The 26,624-nt window shown below is 37.9% G+C and overlaps 1 protein-coding gene across 1 annotated transcript in view; it reads right to left on the bottom strand.

Annotated features, from left to right (window-relative positions):
- Positions 1–4,024: 4,024 nt before the first annotated feature.
- PTGER3 (prostaglandin E receptor 3) overlaps positions 4,025–26,624 on the bottom strand; it is a 230,868-nt gene continuing 208,268 nt past the window's right edge. The window contains exon 3 of the mRNA XM_061411597.1: positions 4,025–4,816. Coding sequence (XP_061267581.1) covers positions 4,796–4,816 — 21 coding nt within the window. The 3' untranslated portion in view covers positions 4,025–4,795. The remainder of the gene's footprint in view (positions 4,817–26,624) is intronic.

Raw genomic sequence — 26,624 nt, 5'->3', positions numbered from 1 at the left:
TTACTAAAACCCAGGTCCAGGGCTAGCACATAGTGTCATATTGGCTAATGGGGTCAGAAGTGATGGTGACTCCCACTTGTTGTTTCTCATTTGCTTATTTCCCAGCTCTCTTTGCCTGTTTACAGCAAGAGAAACTGTTGAAGGTGACCTCAGTATTGCTCATAGACATCAAGAGTTGTAGTCACTGTGTAAAACAACCAGCCAAACAGAGCTATATGATCAGTCTCTTTGTCCCAGTTAAGGTCCCCTTTGGGTCACATTCCTGAGCAGTCATCTGATAACACTGACTTCCTCTTCCCAGCATGGAACTACCAGGAGCAGTCAGCTGGGCTAAAGTTGTCAAGGTCATAAGCAACTCTGCCTCCAGGTAGAAGATATGAGTCATTTGGGGAGGAAAGTATGCCCATTTTGACACCTCAAGATGACTACAGATCAAGGCCCCCTTTGAAACTCCTGGGCATCTAAAAAGCACTGTTTATAAACCTCTGGCTCCTAATGAGTCATGATTAGATTTAATAGGAAGACTTACCCTACAGGGAAAAACAATAAAATCTACTGGTGTTGTTCCAGAGAAATACCTGAGCTTAATAAGATCTTGCACATAATTCTGATGAAGAGTCGATGTCCCCAATGATCAGAATAGCTAAATCAACAGAATGTTTGCTGAAGTTCTGCTGTAGCACGTCCTATTGGTATGTGACCCCTTTTATTAATGACTGCAGCAATAATACAATAATAGTAGCAAATATTTATGGGATGCTCACTTTGGGCCAGACACTATTCTAAGCACTTTGTAAGAACAAATGTATTGAATTATGGTAGAAAATTCTGAAAAATATGTGTTATTGTCTTCAATTTATAGATGAGAAAACTACAGTGCTGAGACATTCTTGTCCCAGGTCACGTGGCTGTTAAGCACTAAAACTTTTCAGTATGGGTCCAAGTTGATACTAACACATTGGAGGAGCTAAATAAATATTGATTTTGGTTTCTTTTCTGTTTGTGGACCTATTGAGCAGTCTTGGCTGGATTGGGAGGAAATGTAGATCATCTTATTTTCTACTCAATGGCTTCTATCTCCCAGAACCTTCCAGAACGTGGGCCCTCCTGCCTAGTGGCAGGCACTGGTGTTTTGGCACTGCTGTCTGTCCTAGAGTCTACTGCAAAGTCACAGACTGTACTCCTTCAGGAATATTGGAGGAGGCACTATTATTTCTCAGTAAGAGCCTGTAGGATTTTCACAAGGATAATTGATATGTGTGAAGGGCCACAACTATAAAAACTGCCACTTTTTATAGTTCTAAGAAGTATGGTGAGACAAAAATGACAGGAATTTTAGTTGTCTCATTAATATAGGCTTGTTTCTTTAACAGATAAATTATTAGAATATTTGAGGATAAAAACACAAGTTCTAAATTTTGTTAATTTAAGGAAGAAAGAATTCAAAACTTTAGTCATAAGTAAATTATTGCCTAGTGTATACAAGGACTTAATACAAATATTTATGAACTGGTTGGTTAAATAAATGATATTAAGCTCATGGTGCTAAATTAATAGCAGATAAAAGTAGACCAAATTTACTTGGAAATAAAAACTTTTGGAAAATGTTACCGAGTATGAAGCTTGCCTGCCGCTTCTTATATTGACCATTCATGAGAATGGTTTCAATTGTATATCAGGGATTGAGAATTTAGGGTAAAAGTTACAACCTGAAGCTAGTATAAATATTACATTTATCATTAAAATGAACGAAAAACTTTGGGACAGATGAGGCACAAAGCCACCAAGGTAATTAACTTCTTTTTTTTTCAGTGTGATATAGGCTGAACAGAATGAAAAATAATAATAATGAATTTTTAATACTAGTGATTATTATTTTAATAATTTAATATTGTTGATATTATTATTAAATAATAATAACGAATTTTTTCAAATATAATTATTAGCCTCTTGCACTGTGCATTGAGAAAAACCCTAATCTAGGGCTTCACTTTTTGAGCTAAATATCTATCAATTTCCTAAGCAAATTCCCTCATGGTGCAAGTATAAACTAATGAAATCAAGAGAGTTTTTAAGCCTTCCTCCAACATATTTCTATTAAAATAACTAGGAGGCCTGGAATTCTGAAGAATGTTTGTCATCTTTCAAATAAAATCACACATTTTTGACAATCTTAAACATCACATGCTAGTATTTTTTTCTGTTTAAATCTGAGTCATTCAGAATCTAAACATTGCTTTTAGATTATAGCTCTGCTTTAGATTAAAAAATCATGTTGGATTCAAACTTGGACTGGATACATTATCTCAAGTTGCTTGTTTCTTCCACAAATATTATTGTAATTAACCCTCATGATTGTTCCATGCATTTGCCTATAAAAAGAAAATTGTTCTAGATTGTGAAATACAGTTGAATGTTATCATCATCTTTGGTCTTTTATTCTCAAATGTTAAAATATTACTTCTTTAAGAACTTCAGTAAGAAGAAAACAAAATTGGAGGCTTTATTCATGAAACCAAAAAGATGTCTATGTTTAAAAATAAAATGAAAAATAATGAAACGTTTAAATTGTGATCCAAATTATTAACTCTAAGCATTTCAGATCAGATCAGATCAGTCGCTCAGTCGTGTCCAACTCTTTGTGACCCCATGAATCGCAGCACGCCAGGCCTCCCTGTCCATCACCAACTCCCGGAGTTCACTCAGACTCACGTCCATCGAGTCAGTGATGCCATCCAGCCATCTCATCCTCTGGCGTCCCCTTCTCCTCCTGCCCCCAATCCCTCCCAGCATCAGGGTCTTTTCCAATGAGTCAACTCTTCGCACGAGGTGGCCAAAGTACTGGAGTTTCAGCTTTAGCATCATTGCTTCCAAAGAAATCCCAGGACTGATCTCCTTTAGAATGGACTGGTTGGATCTCCTTGCAGTCCAAGGGACTCTCAAGAGTCATCCCCAGCACCACAGTTCAAAAGCATCAATTCTTCGGCGCTCAGCCTTCTTCACAGTCCAACTCTCACATCCATACATGACCACAGGAAAAACCATAGCCTTGACTAGACGGGCCTTTGTTGGCAAAGTAATGTCTCAGGTGCCTTTATTTCTCTAGTTTATTTAAGAGAAGAGCCAAAATAAAGATAGAAAAGTGAAAGACAACAAAGAAAGTCTCTGATCTGCATATTTTAACTACATGTCAGTATTTAAAACAGCCTTGCTCAGACTTACAAGCTTATAGAATCTTCTGGAGGAATTTATGCATTATTATCAGTATTGTGTATGGAGGCAATATGATAATATGATCTGGTATATCTTAGAAACTTATTTTTTTTCCAGACTCATTATGACATCTACCCATTTCAATAAATTGACATTGTCACCTCAACTGTTTTATTTTGCAATAATATCAAATTCTCATATCATTACATGGTCTATGTATATAAAATAATTAGAATTTCTTTTCATATCATCCTTATCATAATTTATCACACGCCTAACATTTTGTTTACTGCATTTACCAAACTTGCAAGATCCTGATAAAGACATGGAACAGGAAAGGTCCAGAAAGAGGAAAAGCATAAGAGACATGCAGGAAAAAGGAAAAACACTATTTGTCATTAATAAAGAATATGATCCTGACAATTAGGTTGTCATAAAGGCAGAATACTTCTGCTCTTAACATCTGTTGGCATGAGAGTCAATGCTTCAGAAAGAAAGGGTGTTTCATGAAGAAATTTAAGTGATGGTCATGGAAGTGACAGGAGGTTAGAGATGGAGATCTGGGAAAATGAAAAAGTTAGTATGCTCCCTGTTTCCAAAGATGTTTCCATGGGCAGAGTCTGAGCTGTAGGGAGAGAAGGGGTTATTGAGATAAAGACAGAGATAGCAGCACAGGTAGAGTTACAAAGAGAGAGGATACACAGAAGACTTTAGAATAATCTGTTGTACTCAATAAAAACACTAAAAAAGCATTATTATCCAGAACATATTTTAAAAACTCTCACAAGCCATTACGAAACTGAGACATAACTCAGGAGAAATTGTCAATTTTATTGCCGGACATCATGGAAGAAAACTAAAGTATCAGTAAGATTTGGAAAGATTTCAACCTCACATCTTGATCAGGAAAATGTAAAATAAATTAGCAATGAGACACCATTTCATACCTACAAGGATGTGAAAAATTAAAGCATCACAAACATCAGTATGGACACACATGAGGGAAACCCTCATAAATTGCGCGTAGAAGATGCACGTGCCCTTTAATCCAGCACCTTCACGCCTAGGTATCTATCTTAGAGAAAGATCCGCATCTATCATGCAGATGTGCACAAGTAAACATGTATACAGATGATTTTTTTTTACAGTGAAATGAAATAATTTTCCCTTGGCAGGGGACTGACAAATTATATTTTCTTCAAACTATAGTATGCACTACAGCAGTTAAAAGTAACAATTTAGAGCTTCATGTTTCAACATGGATAAATATCAAGAAATACAACTTTGAGTAAAGAAAACCAAGTAGCAAATCATACATATAATATGAAAACAGATATGTAGATATTGTAAAGTCACAGAAAAGTATACATATTTAATGGATGCATATACATGTAGTAAAAGTACAAAGCATGCGTGGTAATAGGACGTAGCAACCTCCGGATGGGGTTAACCTCTGGAAATGGATATAGGAGAGAAAATGGAATGGGTTGGGATGTGGGGTGTTTTTGCAGTATTTTCTCTCTTCAACGAAAAGAAAGTTGAAGAACTTCCAATAATGTGATCTTGACAGCAAGATTGGTTTTTAACCTCCCAAAAATTCCTCCTGAAAAATAAACGAATCAATTAGGATAGAAAATGATACCCGTTGATACACCAAACCCATTTGATACCTGTTGACAGTATCAAAATAAAACTAGAAAGTAAGACATTTCCATAAACTTCAGATTATGAACCCAAATGATAAATCACCTACAGCAGTAGAACAATAACATGATCAAAGTTCAGTGGCAGGACTAGTGAGAAATGAATGAGGACAACCTCAGTACTCCACAAGCTCCAGGTTCAAATACTTTGTTAGTAAATATCCACTTCTGAGAAGAGAACACTCTGTATTCTGGGAATACAGAAAACTTGGAAGCAGATTTGAGAATGAGCAGTGAAACGGAAAAACCCCAGGGTCTGCAATTTGCAAATGAACCTAAACAATGGCACGCAAGCATTACAAAATCAAAGTTCTGAGCTCGTTTCAATTTGTAATTAAAGGACCGTATGATTAAGTCGCCAGTTGTTGTTCAGTTGCTGTTGTGTCGGACTCTTTGCGACCACATGGACTGCAGCATGATCCCAGATGTCCTTCACCACCTCTCAGAGTTTGCTCAAAATCATGTCCATTGAGCTAGTGATGCCATTCAACCATTTCATCACCTATCATTCCCTTCTCCTACTGCCTTCAGTCTTTCCGAGCATCAGGGTCTTTTCCAGTGAGTCAGTTTTCCCCATTAGGTGGCCGAAGTATTGGAGCTTCAGCTTCAGTATCAGTCCTTTCAAGGAATATTCAGGATTGATCTTCTTTAGGATTGACTGGTTGGATCTCCTTGCAGTCCAAGGGACTCTCAAGAGTCTTCTCCAGCACCACAGTTTGAAGGCATCAACTCTTTGGCAATCAGGCTTTTTGATTGTCCAGCTTTCACATTCTGGATTTCTCTCTTTACTTCCTTGCTCTGTCATTAAACTTATAAATGGAAGTTAACTGGTGACAGACTTTATTTTCTTGGACTCCAAAATCAATGCAGATGGTGACTGCAGCACTGAAATTAAAAGACACTTGCCCCTTGTAAGAAAAGCTATAACCAACCTAGACAGGATATTAAAAAGCAGAAACATTACTTTGCTTACAGTTCAGTTCAGTTCAGTTCAGTAGCTCAGTTGTGTCCGACTCTTTTCAACCCCATGAATCGCAGCAGGCCAGGCCTCACTGTCCATCACCAACTCCCAGAGTTTACTCAAACTCATGTCCAACGAGTCGGTGATGCCATCCAGCCATCTCATCCTCTGTCGTCCCCTTCTCCTCCTGCCCCCAATCCCTCCCAGCATCAAGGTCTTTTCCAATGAGTCAACTCTTCGCATGAGGTGGCCAAAGTTTTGGAGTTTCAGCTTTAGCATCAGGTCTTCCAATGAACAGTTGGGACTGATCTCCTTTAGGATGGACTGGTTGGACCTCCGTGTAGTCTAAGGGATTCTCAAGAGTCTTCTCCAACACCACAGTTCAAAAGCATCAATTCTTAGGAGCTCAGCTTTCTTCACAGTCCAACTCTCACATCCATACATGACCACTGGAAAAACCATAGCCTTGATTAGGTGGACCTTTGTTGACAAAATAATGTCTCTGGTTTTTAATATGCTATCTAGGTTGGTCATAACTTTCCTTCCAAGGAGTAAGCGTCTTTTAATTTCATGGCGCAATCACCATCTGCAGTGATTTTGGAGCCCAGAAAAATACAGTCTGACACTGTTTCCCCATCTATTTGCCATGAAGTGATGGGACCAGATGCCATGATCTTCGTTTTCTGAATGTTGAGCTTTAAGCCAACTTTTTCACTCTCCGCTTTCACTTTCATCAAGAGGCTCTTTAGTTCTTCTTCATTTTCTGCCATAAAGGTGGTGTCATCTGCATATCTGAAGTGATTGATATTTCTCCCAGCAATCTTGATTTCAGCTTGTGCTTCTTCCAGCCCAGCGTTTCTCATGATGTACTCTGCATAGAAGTTATATAAGCAGGGTGACAATATACAGCCTTAACGTACTCCTTTTCATATTTAGAACCAGTCTGTTGTTCCATGTCCAGTTCTAACTGTTGCTTCCTGACCTGCATACAGGTTTCTCAAGAGGCAGGTCAGATCTCTTTCAGAATTTTCCACAGTTTATTGTGATCCACACAGTCAAAGGCTATGGCATAGTCAATAAAGCAGAAATAACTGTTTTTCTGGAACTCTCTTGTTTTTTCCATGATCCAGCAGATGTTGGCAATTTGATCTCTGGTTCCTCTGCCTTTTCTAAAACCAGCTTGAACATCTGGAAGTTCATGGTTCACGTATTGCTGAAGCCTCACTTGGAGAATTTTGAGCATTACTTTACTAGCGTGTGAAATGAGTGCAATTGTGCGGTAGTTTGAACATTCTTTGGGACTGAAGTTCCATATAGTCAAAGCTATGGTTTTTCTAGTAGTCACATATGCATGTGAGAGCTGGACTATAAAGTAAGCTGAGCAATGAAGAATTGATGCTTTTCAACTGTGTGTGTGGTGTTGGAGAAGACTCTCAAGAGTCCCTTGGACTGCAAGGAAATCAAACAAGTCAAATCTAAAGGAAATCAGTCCTGAATATTCATTGGAAGGACTGATGCTGAAGCTGAAGCTCCAATATTTGGTCACCTGATGCAAAGAGCCAATTCATTAAAAGAGATCTTGATGGTGGGGAAGATTGAAGGCAGTAGGAGAAGGGAACGACAGAGGACGAGATGGTGGATGACATCACTGACTGTATGGACATGAGTTTAAGCAAGCTGTGGGAGATGGTGAAGGACAGGGAAGCCTGGCATGCTGCAGTCCATGGAGTCACAAAGAATCAGACATGACTGAGTGACTGCACAAATTGATTTCAGCCATGGAAAAACCATAACTTTGACTACATGGACCTTTGTGGCAAAGCAATGTCTCTGCTTTTTAATATGCTGCCTAGGTTTGTCATTGCTTTTCTCCCAAGCAGCAAGCATCTTTTAATTTCATGGCTGCAGTCTCTGTCCATGGTGATTTTGGAGCCCAAGAAAATAAAGTCTGTTGCCAGTTAATTTCCATTTATAAGTTAAATGACAGAACAAGGAAGTAAAGAGAGAAATCCAAAATGTGAGACATTTTATAGGACAAAGAATCCAGTTTGTACAAGGCAGTGTCTGGAGGGGGAAAAGAGAGGTGAGACACTTCTTTGAGTGTAAAGGAACTTAGAGACATAATCAAATTAAAGTGGGAACCTTGTTTACATCTTGATTAAACAAACTGAGGCAGAAGATAGATAGATGGGACCCAGGCTGAACAGTCTATCCCTGTGGACAGAAGCTCCATAATAGCAGAAACTCCATAAAAGCAGGATGAAAGAAGGGTGGGTCCTGCTTAGATGAGAGATGAAAATCTGCATATTCCTCATTTTCAGTTAAGGAGATCTCCCTGACTACACATGCACAGAAAGTTTCCTTGGAGGTCAAAAGAGAGGGGCGTGTCACCTAATAGTAAGTGATGTGGCTACTCATAAGCCTCATAAACCAAGATAGAATCCATCTTGGTTAAGACATGCACACAAACACACAGGAAGACCCTGAGATATACCAAATATGAACTCAGAACCAGGCAAAGCAAGATTTCCTTGGTCAGAGGAAACTCGGAAAAAATGCCCCATAAAAGTAATTCAAACTACCAAGAGGGTGCGACTGTGTCTGAACCCGCCTGTGTGTCTATCCACACTTACTGTATTCTTTCTCCTCCCAATAAACACTTGTTTCACTGCTTTCTGTCTCTATATGGAAATTAATTTCTACACAGCTGACAGGCCAGCCTCTTGCCCCTGGCCACTGCCCCTGGTGGTCTAGTGGTTAGGATTCAGCACCTTTCCCTGCCACTGCCCAACCTCAGTCTCTGGTAGGCATCGAAATCCTGCTTCAATTCACTATAGGATGAGACCAGCTGAGGTGAAAACAAATAAACACATTTTGGAGGCAATTTGTACACTTGACGTTGGACTAGGTATGAGATGATACCAAAGAAATAGTGCCAATTTTATTGTGAATGAGAATAATATTGTGATTTTGTTAGAAAATGCCCATAAATTTTAGAAAACCATACTGAGTCATGTAGGGGTAAAATTATGCTGTGTGATATTTGCTGTAAAATGCACCAAGAAGAAAAACAGAAAAGCTGTTTAAAAAATGGGTCAAGTTGGTGGTTCAGACAGTAAAGAATTTGCCTTCAATGCAGGAGACCCAGATTCGATCCTGGGTCGGAAAAGAGTTGGACAGGACTAGTGACTGATACTTTTACTTCCATACAAAGCCAGTCATCAAAACAGCGTGGTGCTGGCATACAAACAGGCATATTAAGTTAATGGGATAGAATAGAGAACCCAGAAACATACCCTTGCACATATAGTCAAATAATCTTCAACAAAAGTGACAAGATGACACAATGAGAGAAAGAACAGTTTTTTCAACAAATGATGTTGAGAAAACTGAATATCTACCTGCAAAAGAATTAGTTTAGACCCTTACCTTACATTATTTACCAAAAACTAACTCAATATGGATTAAAGTTCTAACTCTAGGACCTGAAACCATAAAATTACTAGAAGAAAACACAGGGGAAAGCTTCATGACATTGGATTTGGCAATGATTTCTTGGTAGGACACCAAGAACACAGGAGCAAAGTTAGACAAATGAAACTTATCAAATTTAAAAACATCTGTGCATCAAAGAAATAGCCAACAGAGTGAAAGGCAACCTTCGGTTGGGAGAAAATATTTGCAAGTCATATATATGATAAGGTGTTACATCCAGAATGTATAAAGAACTCTAATAATGACGACGACAACAATAACAAAATTAAAAAATGGGCAAAAGATTCGAATGGACACTGTTTCAAAAAAAGATGGCTCACAAATAGATGAAAAAATGCTTCCACATGACTAATCATTAGAAAAGTGAAAACTTCAATAAAATATTACCTTGTCCATTAAGATGGCCACTATAGCAAAAAATAACAAATGTTGGAGATCATAGAAGTTTTGTACAGTTAATGGGAATGTAAAATGATGCAGCCACTTTGGAAAACAGTATGGAGGATCCTCAAAAAAATAAAAACATAATTACCATATGATCCAACAGTTCCACTTCTGCGTGTACATTCAAAAGAATTGAAAACTCAATTTCAAAGAGATATTCACACACTCGTGTTCACTGAAGCAGTACTTATAATAGCTAAGAAACAGAAGTAACCCAGATGTCCATCAACCAATGAATATATAAAGGAAATGTGATCATACATATATTGGACTGTTATTCATGAAGGAAATTCTGTCATGTGCTACAACACAGATGAACCTTCAGGACATTATACTAAATGAAATTAGCCAGATATAAAAATACAAATACTGTATAGTTCCACCTACATGTGGCATTTATAATAGAAAAATTCATAGAAACAGAAAGTTGAATTGTGGTTTCCAGGGGTTGGCGGAAGGAAAAAATAAATTGTTCAAAGAGCACAGAGTTTCAGTTTTACCAGATGAAAAACTTCTAGAGATTCATTGTATAACAGTAGGAATATGGCTAATACTACTAAATTGTGCACTTAAGAATGGATATGATGGTAAATTTTATGTTATGTTTTTACCACAATTTTAAAAAATAAATAAAGAACAGAATCAGTGAATATGACAAAGTTTTGGTAATCCCTTTATGACTGATATCTCTTGTGGTCAAACTGAGGCATGTGTGCTCAATTGTATCTGACTCTTTGCCACCCCATGGACTCTACCTAGAGTCCAGGCTCCTCTGTCCACGGAATTTTCCAGGCAGCAATACTGGAGTGGGTTGCCTTTTCTTCTCCAGGGCATCTTCCAGACCCAGGGATTGAACTGGTGTCTCTTGCATCTCTTTCCTTGACAGCTGGGTTCTTTACCAGCTGAGCCACCAGGGAAACCAGATGTCTCTTGTACTAGCCTCTAATTTTGTATCTAATCAAATTTTTAGTAATTATTTTAGAAAAAAATTGAAAAAATATAGAAAATGTTAACACATTCACTCAGGACAGGAGTAATTGGGTGTTTTTGTATGTTTGGAATGTTTCATAATTGAAAAAAGTAATAGATATAGAAAATTGGCAACATTAGACCTTAAGTTCATCCAGTTTGAATCTATGGATCTCTATTTCAAATTAGTATAAGAAAGAGAATCCTATACTAGTTAAATCAATTGTACCAGTAGAGAAGATCACATAATTCGAAAAAGACTTCATGGGGAAGATAGGGTCATATCCAAGGGAGTGATCGGTACTTTGTAGAAACTCTGAAAATATATACTATAGGTCAAAAGAGCAGGATGGATTTTCACTGTAGATAAGAAAATTAGACACAGTTAAGGTATAAGGCCTGGATGTATTTGGCTGTCACAGTTAAATGCCACTGTCTTTTTGTGCCAATAATAGATCCTGAGACTCCTGTGCTAGTTCTTTTTCACTTTGCTGAAAGAGAAAAATGGTGCTTTCAGAATTCCAAGGTATTTGCTGCTATACTCTGATAGCTGAAGGTAATGCTTGAGATTCCCTTTCTTTTTCTTCAGGGAATGCTAAAAAGGTGTCAGTTATAGTCATGACCCAGTCAAAATGATTCATGAGCTTTTTTAAAATCTTTTTTTTAAATTCATTTTTAACTGAAGGATAGTTGCTTTAAAATGTGTTGGTTTCTGCCATACAACAGCGTGAATCAGCCAGAAGTATACATATATTCCCTCTCTCATGAGCCTCCCTCCCACGCCTCCCCCATCCCACTCTTCTTTGTTGTTGGTGAGCTCCCTGTGTTATACAGAAAATTCCCACTAGCTATCTGTTTTACATATGATAATATACATTTTTCAATGCTACTCTCTCAATTTGTCCCTCCCTCTCCTTCCCCCACTGTGCCCACAAGTCTGGACCCATGAGCTTTTACACAGGTTAATTATTGAAGACATAAAAGAGAAGAAATTGATAATAACATTAGCATCAAAACAGGATTGCATTCTCCAAATTAAACAGGCCATGAATAACTATAAAAAAAAGACAAGAAAACTTCGATTAGTTACTCAAGAAATCTGCTCTGTGATTTTACACCTACTCTAGTGTGTGTGTTTTATGTTTTCTCACAGAAGATGTTTCTGAATATGGTCTATTTTGAAGCTTATTATTTGTTGTTTATTTTAAATGAAGATTTACAAAAGTTGCAAAACCAGGAAATTTACATTAATACAATGTTGTGTATAGGTCTTATTTTACTATATGTGTAGTTTCCTGTAGCCACAACTACAATCAAGATACAGAATTCTTCCTTAAGCACAAAGATTTACTGATACTGAAATCAGATATAGAACACATGACTCTGTATAAGTCCTTTTATTTTATTTTACAGGCAACGAGATTCACATAATAGAATATTGTATTTTTTGTTTCAACTGTTTAAACAAAATTTAGAATGTTTAAGAGGAGAAGGCAGCTCTTTTGTATTTACAGACAGTTGTCTCATCTTATGTTCTACAATTTCTTCTTCATAATTTCCTTTCTTATTCAAAGACTTCCTTTAGTCACTATTTTAGCTTATCTTCTGCTGTTGACAAATTCTCTCAGGTTTCATTCATCTGAACATGTCTTTTTCCTCAACATTCGTTAAGAAGAATATACAGGATTTACTTGCGGAAACCAGATACAGCATTTGGGGTTGATGTTTCTTTTCTTTCATTATCTGAAAATGTAACATTTCTTTCTCACTTCCATGAGGATGAGAAATCCATTATCATTCAAAGTGGTCTTTCACCTGGTAGGTAAAGTGTCATCTCTCTCTTGTTGCTTTCAAGTTGTTTTCTTTGTTTGTCGTTTTCTAGAGTTGTCCTCTCCATTCTGCTTCTGAGACATCCACTGAGCTTTTTACTTCAATTATTTTTTCAGTTTTTAAAATTTTACTTGGCTCTTCTTTATATTTTCCATTTCTGAGCTGATGTTTTCCATTTTTTCATTTGTTTCAAGTGTATTTATAGTTGCTCATTGAGACATTTTCATAATGGCTCTTTTAAAATCCTCGTGACATAATTTCAACATCTGGGTCATATTAGTGCTGGCATTTGTTGAATGTCTTTGCTCACTCATATTGAGATTTCTCTGGTTCTTAGTATAATCTGTGATTTTTTAATCTATCCTGGACATTTTGGGTGTTATGTTGTGAGACTCTAGGTCATATCTATATCTCTTTTATCTGCCCTCCCTGATACTGTGTCATGGGGGGCAGGGATACTTCCTCACTACTGCCAGTGGGGGATAAAGGTTCAGGTTCCCATTTGTCCTCTGTTGATGCCTTAGGGCTGCCTCGTTACTGCTAAATGGAGGTGAGATTTCAGGCTCCCAACTCAGTCTCCATGACAGTTTTCTCTGGGTATGGAAGGGGTGCCATTACTTCCCGTTTGACTTTCACTTGGTTTTGACCTCCACTGACACTACAGGAGGGAAGCTGTTTCAGTGCTGGCTGGGAGGGGAAGTTCCCCAATCAGCCTTCTCCAGTATCACCTCATTGCTGCCAGGTGGGAATCCCTCAGTGGCCTCCACTGACACTGTAGGGAGAGGCTTCTGACTGCTAAGTGAGGATGAGAGTTCTACTTCTCTACCTGGCTTCTCAGACACCATGTTGGCAGTGCCTTATTACATCCTGGCAAGAGTGGAAGCCTAGGCTCCCATCTCAGCTTTTGCTGATAGTAATGGAACTCTGAATGGGAGAACAGAAGACGAGATGTTTGGATGGCATCATCAACTCAATGCACATGCGTTTGAGCAAACTCTAGGAGATAGTGAGGGACAAGAAAGCCTGGCATGCTGCAGTCCATGGGGTCACAAAGAGTCAGACATGACTTTAGTTACTGAACAATGGAGCTAGAGCTTCATTTTGTTCCATGATGAATTTCTGTGTTAGGGTAGTTATTGTCAAAAAATTTTTCTCTTTTCATGCTATCCCTTTCTTTGCCCTTTGCTAGAGAGAATGGGCTTTTATTTATTTATTTATTTTCTTTTAAACCAATTCTTACTGACTTTTCTGGGTTATGGCTTCTCTAGCACCACTCAGTGAGGATATACAAGTCAAAAAGAAGACTCAGGGAATTTGCCACATGGTCTTTTGAGGGTTTCAAGATCCATAGCCAGTCTTTCCTTTTCTCACTACCTTCACAGTGTCCTGATATTTGTTTCATATATAATGTCAAGGACTTTTACTTGCACTTAGTAGAAGAAATTATATCTACTTCATTTAGTCTGTAACCAGACAGTGAGATTTTAGAACTTTATAAAGTTTAACTTAATTCAGACAATTTTTGATTTGATTAAACAACTTTTATTAATTAAAAAAAATCATTTAATTGTAGTAAAAATGCCCATGAGTTACAGTGGAGCAACCACCTCATTCCAACTCTTAACAGCTAGTTTAATAAATTTAGCACAGAGTAGGTAAGGTCGGAGAAGGCAATGGCACCCCACTCCAGTACTCTTGCCTGGAAAATCCCATGGATGGAAGAGCCTGGTAGGCTGCAGTCCATGGGGTCGCTGGGAGTCGGACACGACTGAGCGACTTCACTTTCACTTTTCACTTTCATGCACTGGAGAAGGAAATGGCAACCCACTCCAGTGTTCTTGCCTGGAGAATCCCAGGGATGGAGGAGCCAGTTGGGCTGCCGTCTATGGGGTCGTACAGAGTCGGACACGACTGAAGTGACTTAGCAGCAGCAGCAGGTAAGATCAGTAACCTGGGAAGTCATCTTTCAAAGAACATGATTTTCTCTGGAAACCAGCAACAATAGGGCTTGACTGTGGCTCAGATAATGTATTAACATAGCTAAAGAAAGAAATATGCGAACTGATTATTAATGTGAAAACTTGAAAGAGGAAGTCCTCCAAACCCACATGTAATACTTTTCATTTCAACAACACAAAGTGAGAAAATGCCCTCTGCAGGGAAGTGGATTTTCCAACACTTTATCCTTAGACATTCTGTCTTCAGACAGAAAAATATAAGCATTGACCTGGCATAATTTGACTAACTCCTTCCTTTTGTTCTGATTCCACAAAAAGAGGTGACTGTACATATCTGTTGGATTTCATGTCAATTTCTTATAGATAGAGAATAAGCCGCACAGAAGATTCAACTTTCTGATACCTGCGGCAACTCTTTAAATTGGCCTTGTCACCGTTTTCTCATGAGTTTGATCTGAGGAAACTCCTCATTTCCACACCTTCAGAGTGGAGGAACAGATAATGAAAAGAGGGACCTAGAGCAAATTCCTGCCTTCCTGGGAGAGCCAGATGGCGTTCCTAAGCAATATCTTTAAACTCCTCAAATTATTCCAATTGTTTACATGCTTCTAAAACAAGTACTTAGAAACTATACTTTTTAACGTGACCATATTAATGCCTAATAGGCACTTAGCTACAGTGATCTAAGCATCATAAAGAAAAAAAAAATATTCTTAAGGATTCATATCCCAAAGAGTAAATGTTTCCTGAAGGTAATCTCGGAGAAGGCAATGGCACCCCACTCCAGTATTCCTGCCTGGAAAATCCCATGGATGGAGGAGCCTGGTAGGCTGCAATCCATGGGGTCACTGAGGGTCAGACACGACTGAGCGACTTCGCTTTCACTTTTCACTTTCATGTATTGGAGAAGGAAATGGCAACCCACTCCAGTGTTCTTGCCTGGAGAATCCCAGGGATGGGGGAGCCTGGTGGGCTGCGGTCTATGGGGTCACACAGAGTCGGACATGACTGAAGTGACTTAGCAGCAGTAGAAGGTAATCTGACAATCTGATAACAGCCATTCTTCTATTCAAGAAATATTTACAGAGTGTCTTGTACAGTCCATGTTCTTAAGATAGGTCAGGAAAGGCAGCAAACTTCTATACTGTGGAACTTATATTCTAGAGAGTGGAGACAAGACAGAAATAAGACATGTAAGTAACATGTCAATTTCTTACATGTAAGTAACATGTAAGACATGTTTGTAACACATGCCATGGGGAAAAAATGTAATATGGGTGAAGGGGACCAAGAATGTGGGAGTGGAAGGGAAGGGTGTAATGGAGAGTAGGATGGTACAATTGAGGAGATGAGATCCTACACAAATTTAAAGGAGATAGATATCTGCATGTAACAAGGACATCTGACAACAAAGCATTGAAAAAGGGAGAGAGCAATGGAGAAGATGCACTCAGAGAGGTAAAGAGAGTACACATAAGGATGTGGAGACTTTATAAGAATGTTGGGTCTTATACTGACTGACACAAGAAGCCAAAGAGGATATTCATGAATGTAACCTTTTTCTTTGATGTAACTTCAAATTGACAGCAACAAGAAGAGTAAAGGAAATAACTTTTACTTATATTAATTGGTTGTTTATATTTTCTCCCATTGACATCTATCATTCTTTCTCTCTCTCTCATTCCCCTTCTCTTTTCCTCTCTGTTTCTCCTTCCCTTTAAATAGATGCTTTTTTTTTTTTTCTAAATCATTTGACAGTAAATTGAAGAAACTGATAACTATATACCACTGAATAGTTCAGTGAATATATTCTCAGAAAAGGGGTATTCTCTTATATAACCATGGTACAGTTAATAAAATTAGGAAAATTGATATTGATAAGCACTGTTATTAACTCTACCATCCATATTTGACTTTTGTCAATTTTCTGAGTAATATCCTTTATAATTACACTTTCCCCTCTGATACAGCCCTGGAATCATTTTTTTCTTTAAGAACTCTAAGTTCCTTTTAATATAAAATGTAAATAGTAATCAAGCTCCAGGTATTAGGTGTGCTCATGTAATGCTATGTGGTAACTTTAGACATTCTCAGTGAACACATCTCATATATGTATATGTGCACATATACACACATATGCCTATATATATTATCATTTGTAGATTTATCTAGTGAGAATGGTAGATATTAAAATCCATGAGTTTATAGTAATGCTTTCCATCTCAATCCAATACTAATGTGCCTTCTTTCCATATTTATAACTCCCTTTTAAGATACTGCTCCATTACCTTTATTTACTCATTTATGTAAACGAGGTTTAACATTGCTAATCCAAAAAACCTCGAATAGCCAAAGCAATCTTGAGAAAGAAGAATGGAACTGGAGGAATCAACCTGCCTGACTTCAGGCTCTACTACAAAGCCACAGTCATCAAGACAGTATGGTACTAGCACAAAGACAGAAATATAGATCAATGGAACAAAATAGAAAGCCCAGAGATAAATCCACACACCTATGGACACCTTATCTTTGACAAAGGAGGCAAGAATATACAATGGATTAAAGACAATCTCTTTAACAAGTGGTGCTGGGAAAACTGGTCAACCACTTGTAAAAGAATGAAACTAGAACACTTTCTAACACCATACACAAAAATAAACTCAAAATGGATTAAAGATCTAAACCTAAGACCAGAAACTATAAAACTCCTAGAGGAGAACATAGGCAAAACACTCTCTGACATACATCACAGCAGGATCCTCTATGACCCACCTCCCAGAATATTGGAAATAAAAGCAAAAATAAACAAATGGGACCTAATTAACCTTAAAAGCTTCTGCACATCAAAGGAAACTATCAGCAAGGTGAAAAGACAGCCTTCAGAATGGGAGAAAATAATAGCAAATGAAGCAACTGACAACTAATCTCAAAAATATACAAGCAACTCCTACAGCTCAATTCCAGAAAAATAAATGACTCAATCAAAAAATGGGCCAAAGAACTAAATAAGCATTTCTCCAAAGAAGACATACAGATGGCTAACAAACACATGAAAAGATGCTCAACATTACTCATTATCAGAGAAATGCAAATCAAAACCACTATGAGCTACCATTTCACGCCAGTCAGAATGGCTGTGATCCAAAAGTCTACAAGCAATAAATATTGGAGAGGGTGTGGAGAAAAGGGAACCCTCTTACACTGTTGGTGGGAATGCAAACTAGTACAGCCACTATGGAGAACAGTGTGGCAATTCCTTAAAAAACTGGAAATAAAACTGCCTTATGACTCAGCAATCCCACTGCTGGGCATACACACTGAGGAAACCAGAATTGAAAGAGACACGTGTACCCCAGTGTTCATCGCAGCACTGTTTATAATAGCCAGGACATGGAAGCAACCTAGAACTTCATCAGCAGACGAATGGATAAGAAAGCTGTGGTACATATACACAATGGAGTATTACTCAGCCATTAAAAAGAATACATTTGAATCAGTTCTAATGAGGTGGATGAAACTGGAGCCCATTATACAGAGTGAAGTAAACCAGAAAGAAAAACACCAATACAGTATACTAACGCATATATATGGAATTTAGAAAGATGGTAACAATAACCCTGTATACGAGACAGCAAAAGAGACACTGATGTATAGAACAGTCTTATGGACTCTGTGGGAGAGAGAGGGTGGGAAGATTTGGGAGAATGACATTGAAACATGTAAAATATCATGTAAGAAACGAGTTGCCAGTCCAGGTTTGATGCACGATACTGGATGCTTGGGGCTGGTGCACTGGGATGACCCAGAGGGATGGTATGGGGAGAGAGGAGGGAGGAGGGTTCAGGATGGGGAACACGTGTATACCTGTGGTGGATTCATGTTGATATATGGCAAAACCAATACAATATGGTAAAGTTAAAAAATTAAATTAAATTAAAAAAAAAAAACATTGCTAATCCACACCATTTCAAAAAGTAAATCTGTTAACTAGAGTTCAGTATTTGTCTAAAGTTTTATAAAGGTAAATTACATGCAAAGAAACACATAACAATTGTGTACAATTTGATGATTTTTTGACAAACACATACACTTTTTTAACCTGTAACTCCTCTAATTCTGCTAACCTGTCAGGGCAAAGAAGTCAAAGTTATATGCAAGGAGATGATAATAAAGATTGTTCAGAAAATTTTAGTGAGGCAAGGAGGGAAGTAAGAACATTGGTTGTGGGGAAAGAAGGGGAAAGATATTGGAAAGGATATAGAATCAGTGAATTTGAGATTCATATGGGGTTCCTCTGGTGGAACCTATTTGTTGTCAGGAACCATTTGTTGTCAGAGGATGGGCTTCCTCTGGTGGCTCAGCATAAAGAATCCTTCAATGCAGGAGCCACAGGAGATGCAACTTTGATCCCTGGGTCAGGAAGATCCCCTGGAAGAGGACATGACAACCCACTCCAGCATTCTTGTCTGGAGAATCCCATGGACAGAGGCGCCTGGCAGGCTATAGTCCACAAAGTTGCAGAGTTAGGCATGACTGAAGCGACTTAGCATGCACGCATGCATGCATGGGGTTGAAAGATAGTAAAGGACATTTTCGTATGGACTGTCATATCTGTGTGTCAGCATATTTACTGACACAATAGATGCTCATTGTATGAAATATATTGAGAATTTATTATATTTGGGATAATCCTAAAGGTTTCTTTCTCTTGGGAAATGCTTTCTTTCTTGAGGCCACTCATAGGGTGTATGCATTTTTAAACTGCTTCTCACATCTGCTGAATCTAACAGTGAAAAATAAAAGAAAGAACACAAAACTTGTTTGATTGTTGTTCTGTCCAGTTCAGTTCAGTTGTTTAGTTGTGTCCGACTCTTTGAGACCCCATGGACTGCAGCATGCCAGGCTTCCCTGTCCTTCATCAACTCCCAGAGCTTGCTCAAACTCATGTCCATTAAGTTGGTGATGCCATCCAACCATCTCATCCTCTGTTGTTCCCTTCTCCTCCTGCCTTCAATCTTACCCAACATCAGGGTCTTTTCCAATGAGTTGACTCTTTGCATCAGGTGACCAAAATACTGGAGTTTCAGCTTCAGCATCAGTCCCTCCAATGAATATTCAGGACTGATTTCCTTTAGGATGGACTGATTGGATCTCTTTGCAGTTCAAGGGACTCTCAAGAGTCTTGTCCAACAACACAGTTCAAAAGCATCAGTTCTTCAGTGCTCAGCTTTCTTTATAGTCCAACTCTCACATCCATATATAACTACTGGAAAAACTGTAGCTTTGACTAGATGGACCTTTGTCAGCAAAGTAATATCTTTGCTTTTTAATATGCTCTCTGGGTTGGTCATAGCTTTTCTTCCAAGGAGCAAGTGTCTTTTAATTTCATGGCTGCAGTCATCATCTGAAATGATTTTGGAGCGCCGCCCCCCCCCCCAAATAAAGTCAGTTGCTGTTTCCATTATTTCCCCATCTATTTGCCATAAATTGATGGGACTGGATGCCATGATCTTAGTTTTCTGAATGTTGAGTTTTAAGACAACTTTTTCACCCTCCTCTTTCTATTTAGTTTAGATGGCAGTTCAGCAACTCTTTTAGATAGATGCCTTTTAGCTTTACAATTTTAATGAAGAAATGTATCACCTCCTAAAGAGAAACTTTGGTCCTGAAAACCAACTTAAAAATTGTAAGGTCCTTTTTAACCTTTGTATTCTGAAGCAGTTTTAGTAAGTTAAAAAAAATCCTTCAAAGAGTATAGTGTGAAATGTAACTATGCTTTCTACTCCCTTGCTAAAAAGCTGACAGTATTAGTTTTTCTATCTTTTAATTTAAAAATATAAAAAAAGACAATCATGGTCCCTTTATAGAGCCAATAGATTCAATTCTGAAATTTCCACATAGGTTATTCTCAGTCTTCAACTAACAGGAAATATTTGTTTTGCTGCAACTTTAATATAACATAAAATATTTAAATATTTATAGTCTTTGTTTACATAATTTATATTGCCATATGAAAATGCCTTCACAAGTAATCCATGACCAAAGCTGCTGTAAGTGGAAGTAAATGGTTGCTCATAACACACAAATTCAGTTGTTTTCATTGTTTTCTTAAAAAATAAATTTCATATTTTCACTACAATATGCTTGGATCAAAGATAGCTATCAAAATCCACAGACAGGGCAAGAACAGTTGGTGTGTTTTCTCAGCAGACTTTGAACTCAATGACCCTAGAAAGTTCACTGAATCTCTTTGTAGTTCACATTCAGTTGTTAAAATGGTTTGGGAGAGGGATTGAGTGGGAAACTCAATCCCTACTGAGTTTAGGGATTTATATAAATTGCAGACTTTTTTCTTTTATTTTTTCTATTTTGTTTTTGGTGTGACATGGTTTTTTGTCATTGTTCTTTAGTATTACCTCCAGAAAGTCTGTAGAAAAAGAGAACAACAGTGAAATAAATGCATAACTTTTAAACTTGATTTCTTAAATTTACCAGTAATAATAATTGAGATGCAAAATGAAAAAAAATGTTTACAATTACCACTTTTTTTCAAATAAAAACTTATACTCTAAAGATTCTTCTTTGTAGGTGTAGTTCTTCTATTATTAGCAAATACATTCAAACCTGAATTTTGGCAAAGAAAGGAGTCGAACATAGTGAAAGAGGCTGTGGAGTTAGGAAGACAACCAGTGACTCTGGTGACATTTCTTTAATTTCTTTCACCTCAAATTTCTTATCTGTAAACTGGGGGCAACAAAATCTATCCCAAAAAGATTATAATGAGAATTAGAATGAAGATGTAAAGTATTTAATATTACTGGTGATAAAAAAGTGACAGTAAACATCCTTACTATTATGTCTTAGGGTAAGGGAGCCAGTGTCTGATCTCTGACTACCTGAGCAGACTTGGCCAACTTTTGCTTTATCAGCATAAAAATTTGTAGTATTGTTAGCATAGAAAGTTAATGAATTTACCTTTATTACAAAATGCAAGATAAATAAATGAAATGAATATTTACCAAAGTTCTACTGAAGTTTTGAAATTATCAGTTTGTTTTTCATATTTGAAGAGAGATGCTTAGGTTTTGGCTCAGTTGGAAAAGAATTCTCCTGCAATATGGGAGACTTGGGTTTGATGCCTGGGTTGAGAAGATCCCCTGGAGAAGGGCATGGCAACCCACTCCAGTATTCTTGCCTGGAGAATCCCCAAGGACAGAGGAGCCTGGTGGGCTGCAGTCCATGGGGTTGCAAAGAGTCGGATACAACTGAGTGGCTAAGCACAGTACAGCTTAGGTTGAAATTGTAATAAATAGCCATATGATCATAAATATAGTTGCTTTTTGTGATATTGTAGAGATTTATCTATTTATTCCCATACTCTATCCGGTAATTTTAATGTACCTAGTCTGCTATATTTTTATCAGTTTTTTCTTCTTCAGGTTATTTTTCATGGCTGTACTGCAAATGGTACTGGCACAGTACTTGGTACTATATTTGCACTGTATTATCAGATGTTTATCACATCTGGCAGTCAGCAAGAAATAGATTACATTTTACAGAATGGGAGAAAACAGTTGTTGCTGTTCAGTTTCTAAGTCATATCCAACTTTTTGCAACCTCATGGACTGCAGCATGCCAGGCTCCTCTGTCTCCGGGAGTTTGTTCCAATTCATATCCATTGAGTTGATGATGCTATCTAACCATCTTATCCTTTGCCACTCCCATGTCCTTTTGCCTTCAATCTTCCCCAGCATCAGAGTCTTTTCCAATGAGTCGGCTCTTGGCATCAGGTAGCCAAAGTATTGGAGCTTCAGCCCAACCATCAGTCCTTTCGGTTATTATTAAGGGCTGATTTCCTTTAGGATTGATTGGTTTGATCTCCTTGCAGTCCAAGGGACTCTCAAGTCTTCTCCAGCACCACAATTTGGAAGCATCAGTTCTTTGGCACTCAACTTTCTTTATAGTCCAACTCTCATATCCATACATGACTACAGGAAAAACCATAGATTTGACTATGTGGACTTTTGTTGACAAAATGATGCCTCTGCTTTCTAGTACACTGTCTAGGTTGGTCATAGCTTCTTTTCCAGGGAGCAAGCATCTTTTCATTTAGTGGTTGTAGTCACTGTCCAAAGTGATTTTGGGGCCCAAGAAAATAAAATCTGTCACTGCTTCCACTTTTTCCCCTGATTAATTTGTGAGTGAACATATTTGTGTTACTAAGACCTCTGCATCCCTACACAACTTGCAACTGCAGAGAGTCATAAGAAATACAGAAGAAGATTATGCACAACTCTATGAAACCACCACTATCACTATTCTCATTTCACACACGAGGAAGCTGAGGCTTAGCCAGGCTGAAATTGACAAGATTATCAGGTTAGTTTAGTAAGTGTCAGAGTAAGGGATTGAATCTGTATCTGTGACTTTCAGAGCTCTAATGACATCATAGTCAACTATAAAGAATTTCAGGTTGTTTTTTTTTTTTTTTAAGAAAAAACAGAGCAGAGGAACAGGAAACAAAATTAAAACAAAACAAAACGAAACCTAGGATTTCCCTGGTAGCAGAGTGAATAAGAATCTGCCTGCCAATGCAGGGTCTGCCAGTTCGATCCCTGGTGTGGGAAGATCCCACATGCCATGGAGCAACTACTGAAGACTGCATGCCGTGGGACCCGCATGCTGCAACTATTGAAGCTCGTATGCCTAGAGCCTGTGCTCCGCAGCAAGAGAAGCCACCAGAATGAGAGGCCTGGGCTCTGCTCACCACAACTGGAGAAAGCAACAAAGACTCAGCACTAAAAAATAAAATCTAGACCATTAATTGTACATGAATTCAGGAAAGGACATTGGTTCATAGACTAGGAGAAGATGGGAATGTACAGATTATTTAGTCCTCATTTTCTCGATGAAGAAACTGAAGCCATGCAGCTAAGTCGATTGCTCCAAACCACAGAATCTCTTAAAACTACAACTCCATGCTTTTTCCAAGATAGATTTGTGACTAATTGAGAATAATCTATATCTAAATTGTCAGATCAGAACTTTTTAATACTGTACATCATGAAGTTAGCCAAAATTGGATAAACTTGGTATTATCGTGACACAGAGAAGTGGAGAAAAAATAGGATGATTCAAACATCAAAACCTGTCTATATGGAGGCTTTAAGATGTATCAGGTACTGTTGGGTCCTGTGGTCACAGTCTTTTAGGGAACAGAGATATATCTACCAGTAAGGATAATATAGCACAATAAGTGCAATTTGAATGGCAAATCACAAAATGCTGTGAGCACTCGGAGTGGGGAGGAATTAATTCAGCCTGAGAGATTTCAGTTGATCCCTGTGTGATGCTTCACAAAAGCGATGATATTTGAGTTTGACAGGCACCTGTGGCTGGAGGCTATTTCATTCAGAAAGAACAACAAAGGTATCAGATATCGTACATACAGTGAAGTGTGTTAAAGGAAATAGCAAGGAATTCAACCAGGCTCTAAATATTTATGCAAGTGCCTCAGAGATGTATTTTGAAGAGTTCTTGGCTTATGAAAACTGCAGAATCATTTTGTTCAAAAAACTTCTTACTCATTTCAAATCTGGCTCAAGTCAAAAATCCTTTAGAATACATTTCTACTCCTCTGGTAACAGCGTCACCAGGCCCACCAACGGCATGCTTATTTGAGTAATTGTCACAAGCTATACATGTTGACCGGGCTTCCCAGGGTGGCACAGTGGTAAAGAATATGCCTGCCAATGCAGGAGATGTAAGATAAGGCTTCAGTCCCTGGGTTGGGAAGATCCCCTGGAGTAGGAAATGCTAACCCACTCTAGTATTCCTGCCTGGAAAATTCCATGGACAGAGGAGCCTGGGGGCTACAGTCTATGAGGTTGCAAAGAGTCAGACACAACTGAGCAACTAAGCACATACATGTAACAACCTGTGAATAACCAGTCTTTTATAGCTTTGGCCATATTTTTGCTATATGTCTTTGAAAAAATTGTGTGGACTTTGCCAGACTATTTGCTTCTCAGTTATGGATAGAATTCAGTTAAAAGGTAACTAATGCAAATAGCACTGACTAATGTACTGACTAATGAACTAATGCAATAAGAATCTTTACAGTTCTATAGGCAAAAAAATTTCCTCTGGTGGTATCTGCTGTTCATTTTATATTTATTGCTCTTAAAGCTTATTTTATTTCAAATATAAAGAAAAAAATTTTCATTTCTTAACATTTTTTATACCTTCTGGAATTCTTTTCCTAAGTTAAAATTTTCAGTGAGCTTGGAGGGAGTCTGTATCACAAGATTACATGCTTGTTTTCTTCATTCCTCTTAGCTTTGAATAGATTGAATGTGGGGGTGGTGTGGGGAATGACATAGTACTCAATTAGTATTTCCAGCATCCGGCACTTAATAGGTGCTTAACCAGTGAGAAATAGATGAAGGAGAATAAGTGAATGAAATTGGTGAAAGCCCCACTGATCTGAGAATCTAGATATTGGCCAGGGTGAGTTTGGTAAGAAGTAAAATTGAATCTTCTAAGAAAAGAGGTTATCTGAAATATTGGGACTTTCAGGAGCCAAAAATAGCCCCCCTTTTTACCTTTTCCTAAGTTTGTGAAGTAAGACACATAAAACAGTTGGAGATTCTTTTAAAGGAAGTTGGATTACTGATAAACTGTTTGGAGATCATGACTTAAATCTACAGTCAAATAAGTTTTCTGATACTTCATTCAGTGTTGGATAGACCTATCTCCCAGGTCATCAGCATAGCTGGGCACCTAGGGTCCTCCCAGAGGGGAGTCTCCATACCATTTGGCAGAGAGCAGATCAGATGTTATTAGTTCATTCTAGACATGTGAATCATATACTCATTATATGCTAGGCAATACAGATATGACATTAAATAATTCCTGTGTTCACACTGTTGGACTAAAGTAAATAGATGATTTCCATACAGTGTAATTGTGAACTCCAAGGCACAAAGGGAACAGGGGAGGAACCCAAAGCTGGACTTAGAAGGTCTAGGAATGATTCTAATACAATATCCAAGATGTAGCTTGAAGTAATAATAAAAGCTCTCCAGTTAAAAAGAGAATGTTCTAGAAGAGGAATGGAGTGTTTGAGGCATAAAAAACATTTTTTAATAATTGGAAGGTAAGATATAAAGGAAAGGAAAAGGAAAGAATGAAATTGAGGCAGGAGAGCTTAGAGGAGGACAGATCAGGAAGGACTTTGCAAGCAATTTTAGGCACTTTTTACTGAACTTTCACTTAAAGGGAATGGTAGTTAATTGAATGACTTCCAGTGGGAGAATAATATGTGTTAGATTGACCCCTTTATAAAATGCATTTAAAAAAAAAAGATGTCCAGAGGACCATTTGGGAGACTTGAACATCAGTAGAGGCAGGGAGGTCAGAGAGAAGTAGACAGATTTGAGAAGCATGTAAGATGTAATATCAAGAGGAATTAATAGAAGCTTAGTTGAAGAAAAGTGAAGTCAAACCTGATGCTGGTGTTCTCTGGTATAAGTGGAGAGATGTGTGGCCTTAAGTGATACAGAAAAATGAACATAGGAATGTCATCTGGGTTGGAGATAAAGTTTTGAAGAATGTCGGCAAGGTGCAAAGTTGATTCACGTGTTGACGTTATAAAACATAAAATGGAAAAAATACTGAAGTGTTCCACTGAACATTAACTCAAGATGTAAAAATACTTTGAAAAACAGATGCTTTGGGGAATGGTTATTAAAAAAGATTCAAGTATTCCCCTTGGGCAGTTATAAAGCATATCTATCTGCAAAGGTACACTTATTACCTATTTTGAGCTACAGTTACATTTGATTGCCATGGATTTATTTCTTTGGAGGGTTTTTTTACGCATCAGTTATAGATGAAACAAGTACTTTCCCACGTTCATCTTTGTGCAATATGTGATCTGGAACAGCTCAATATAATTAGCGACTTCAGAACATTGCCAGAATTGAAGCAGCAAAGTGTGACATCTCCTACAAATTAAGATTCATTGCCAACTATCCTCAGGAAGAATTG

Source organism: Bos javanicus, chromosome 3 (genome assembly GCF_032452875.1).
Source record: "Bos javanicus breed banteng chromosome 3, ARS-OSU_banteng_1.0, whole genome shotgun sequence".
Taxonomy (NCBI): domain Eukaryota; kingdom Metazoa; phylum Chordata; class Mammalia; order Artiodactyla; family Bovidae; genus Bos; species Bos javanicus.
Note: the sequence above shows the minus strand (reverse complement) of the source record. Positions and strands in the feature narration are given on the sequence as shown.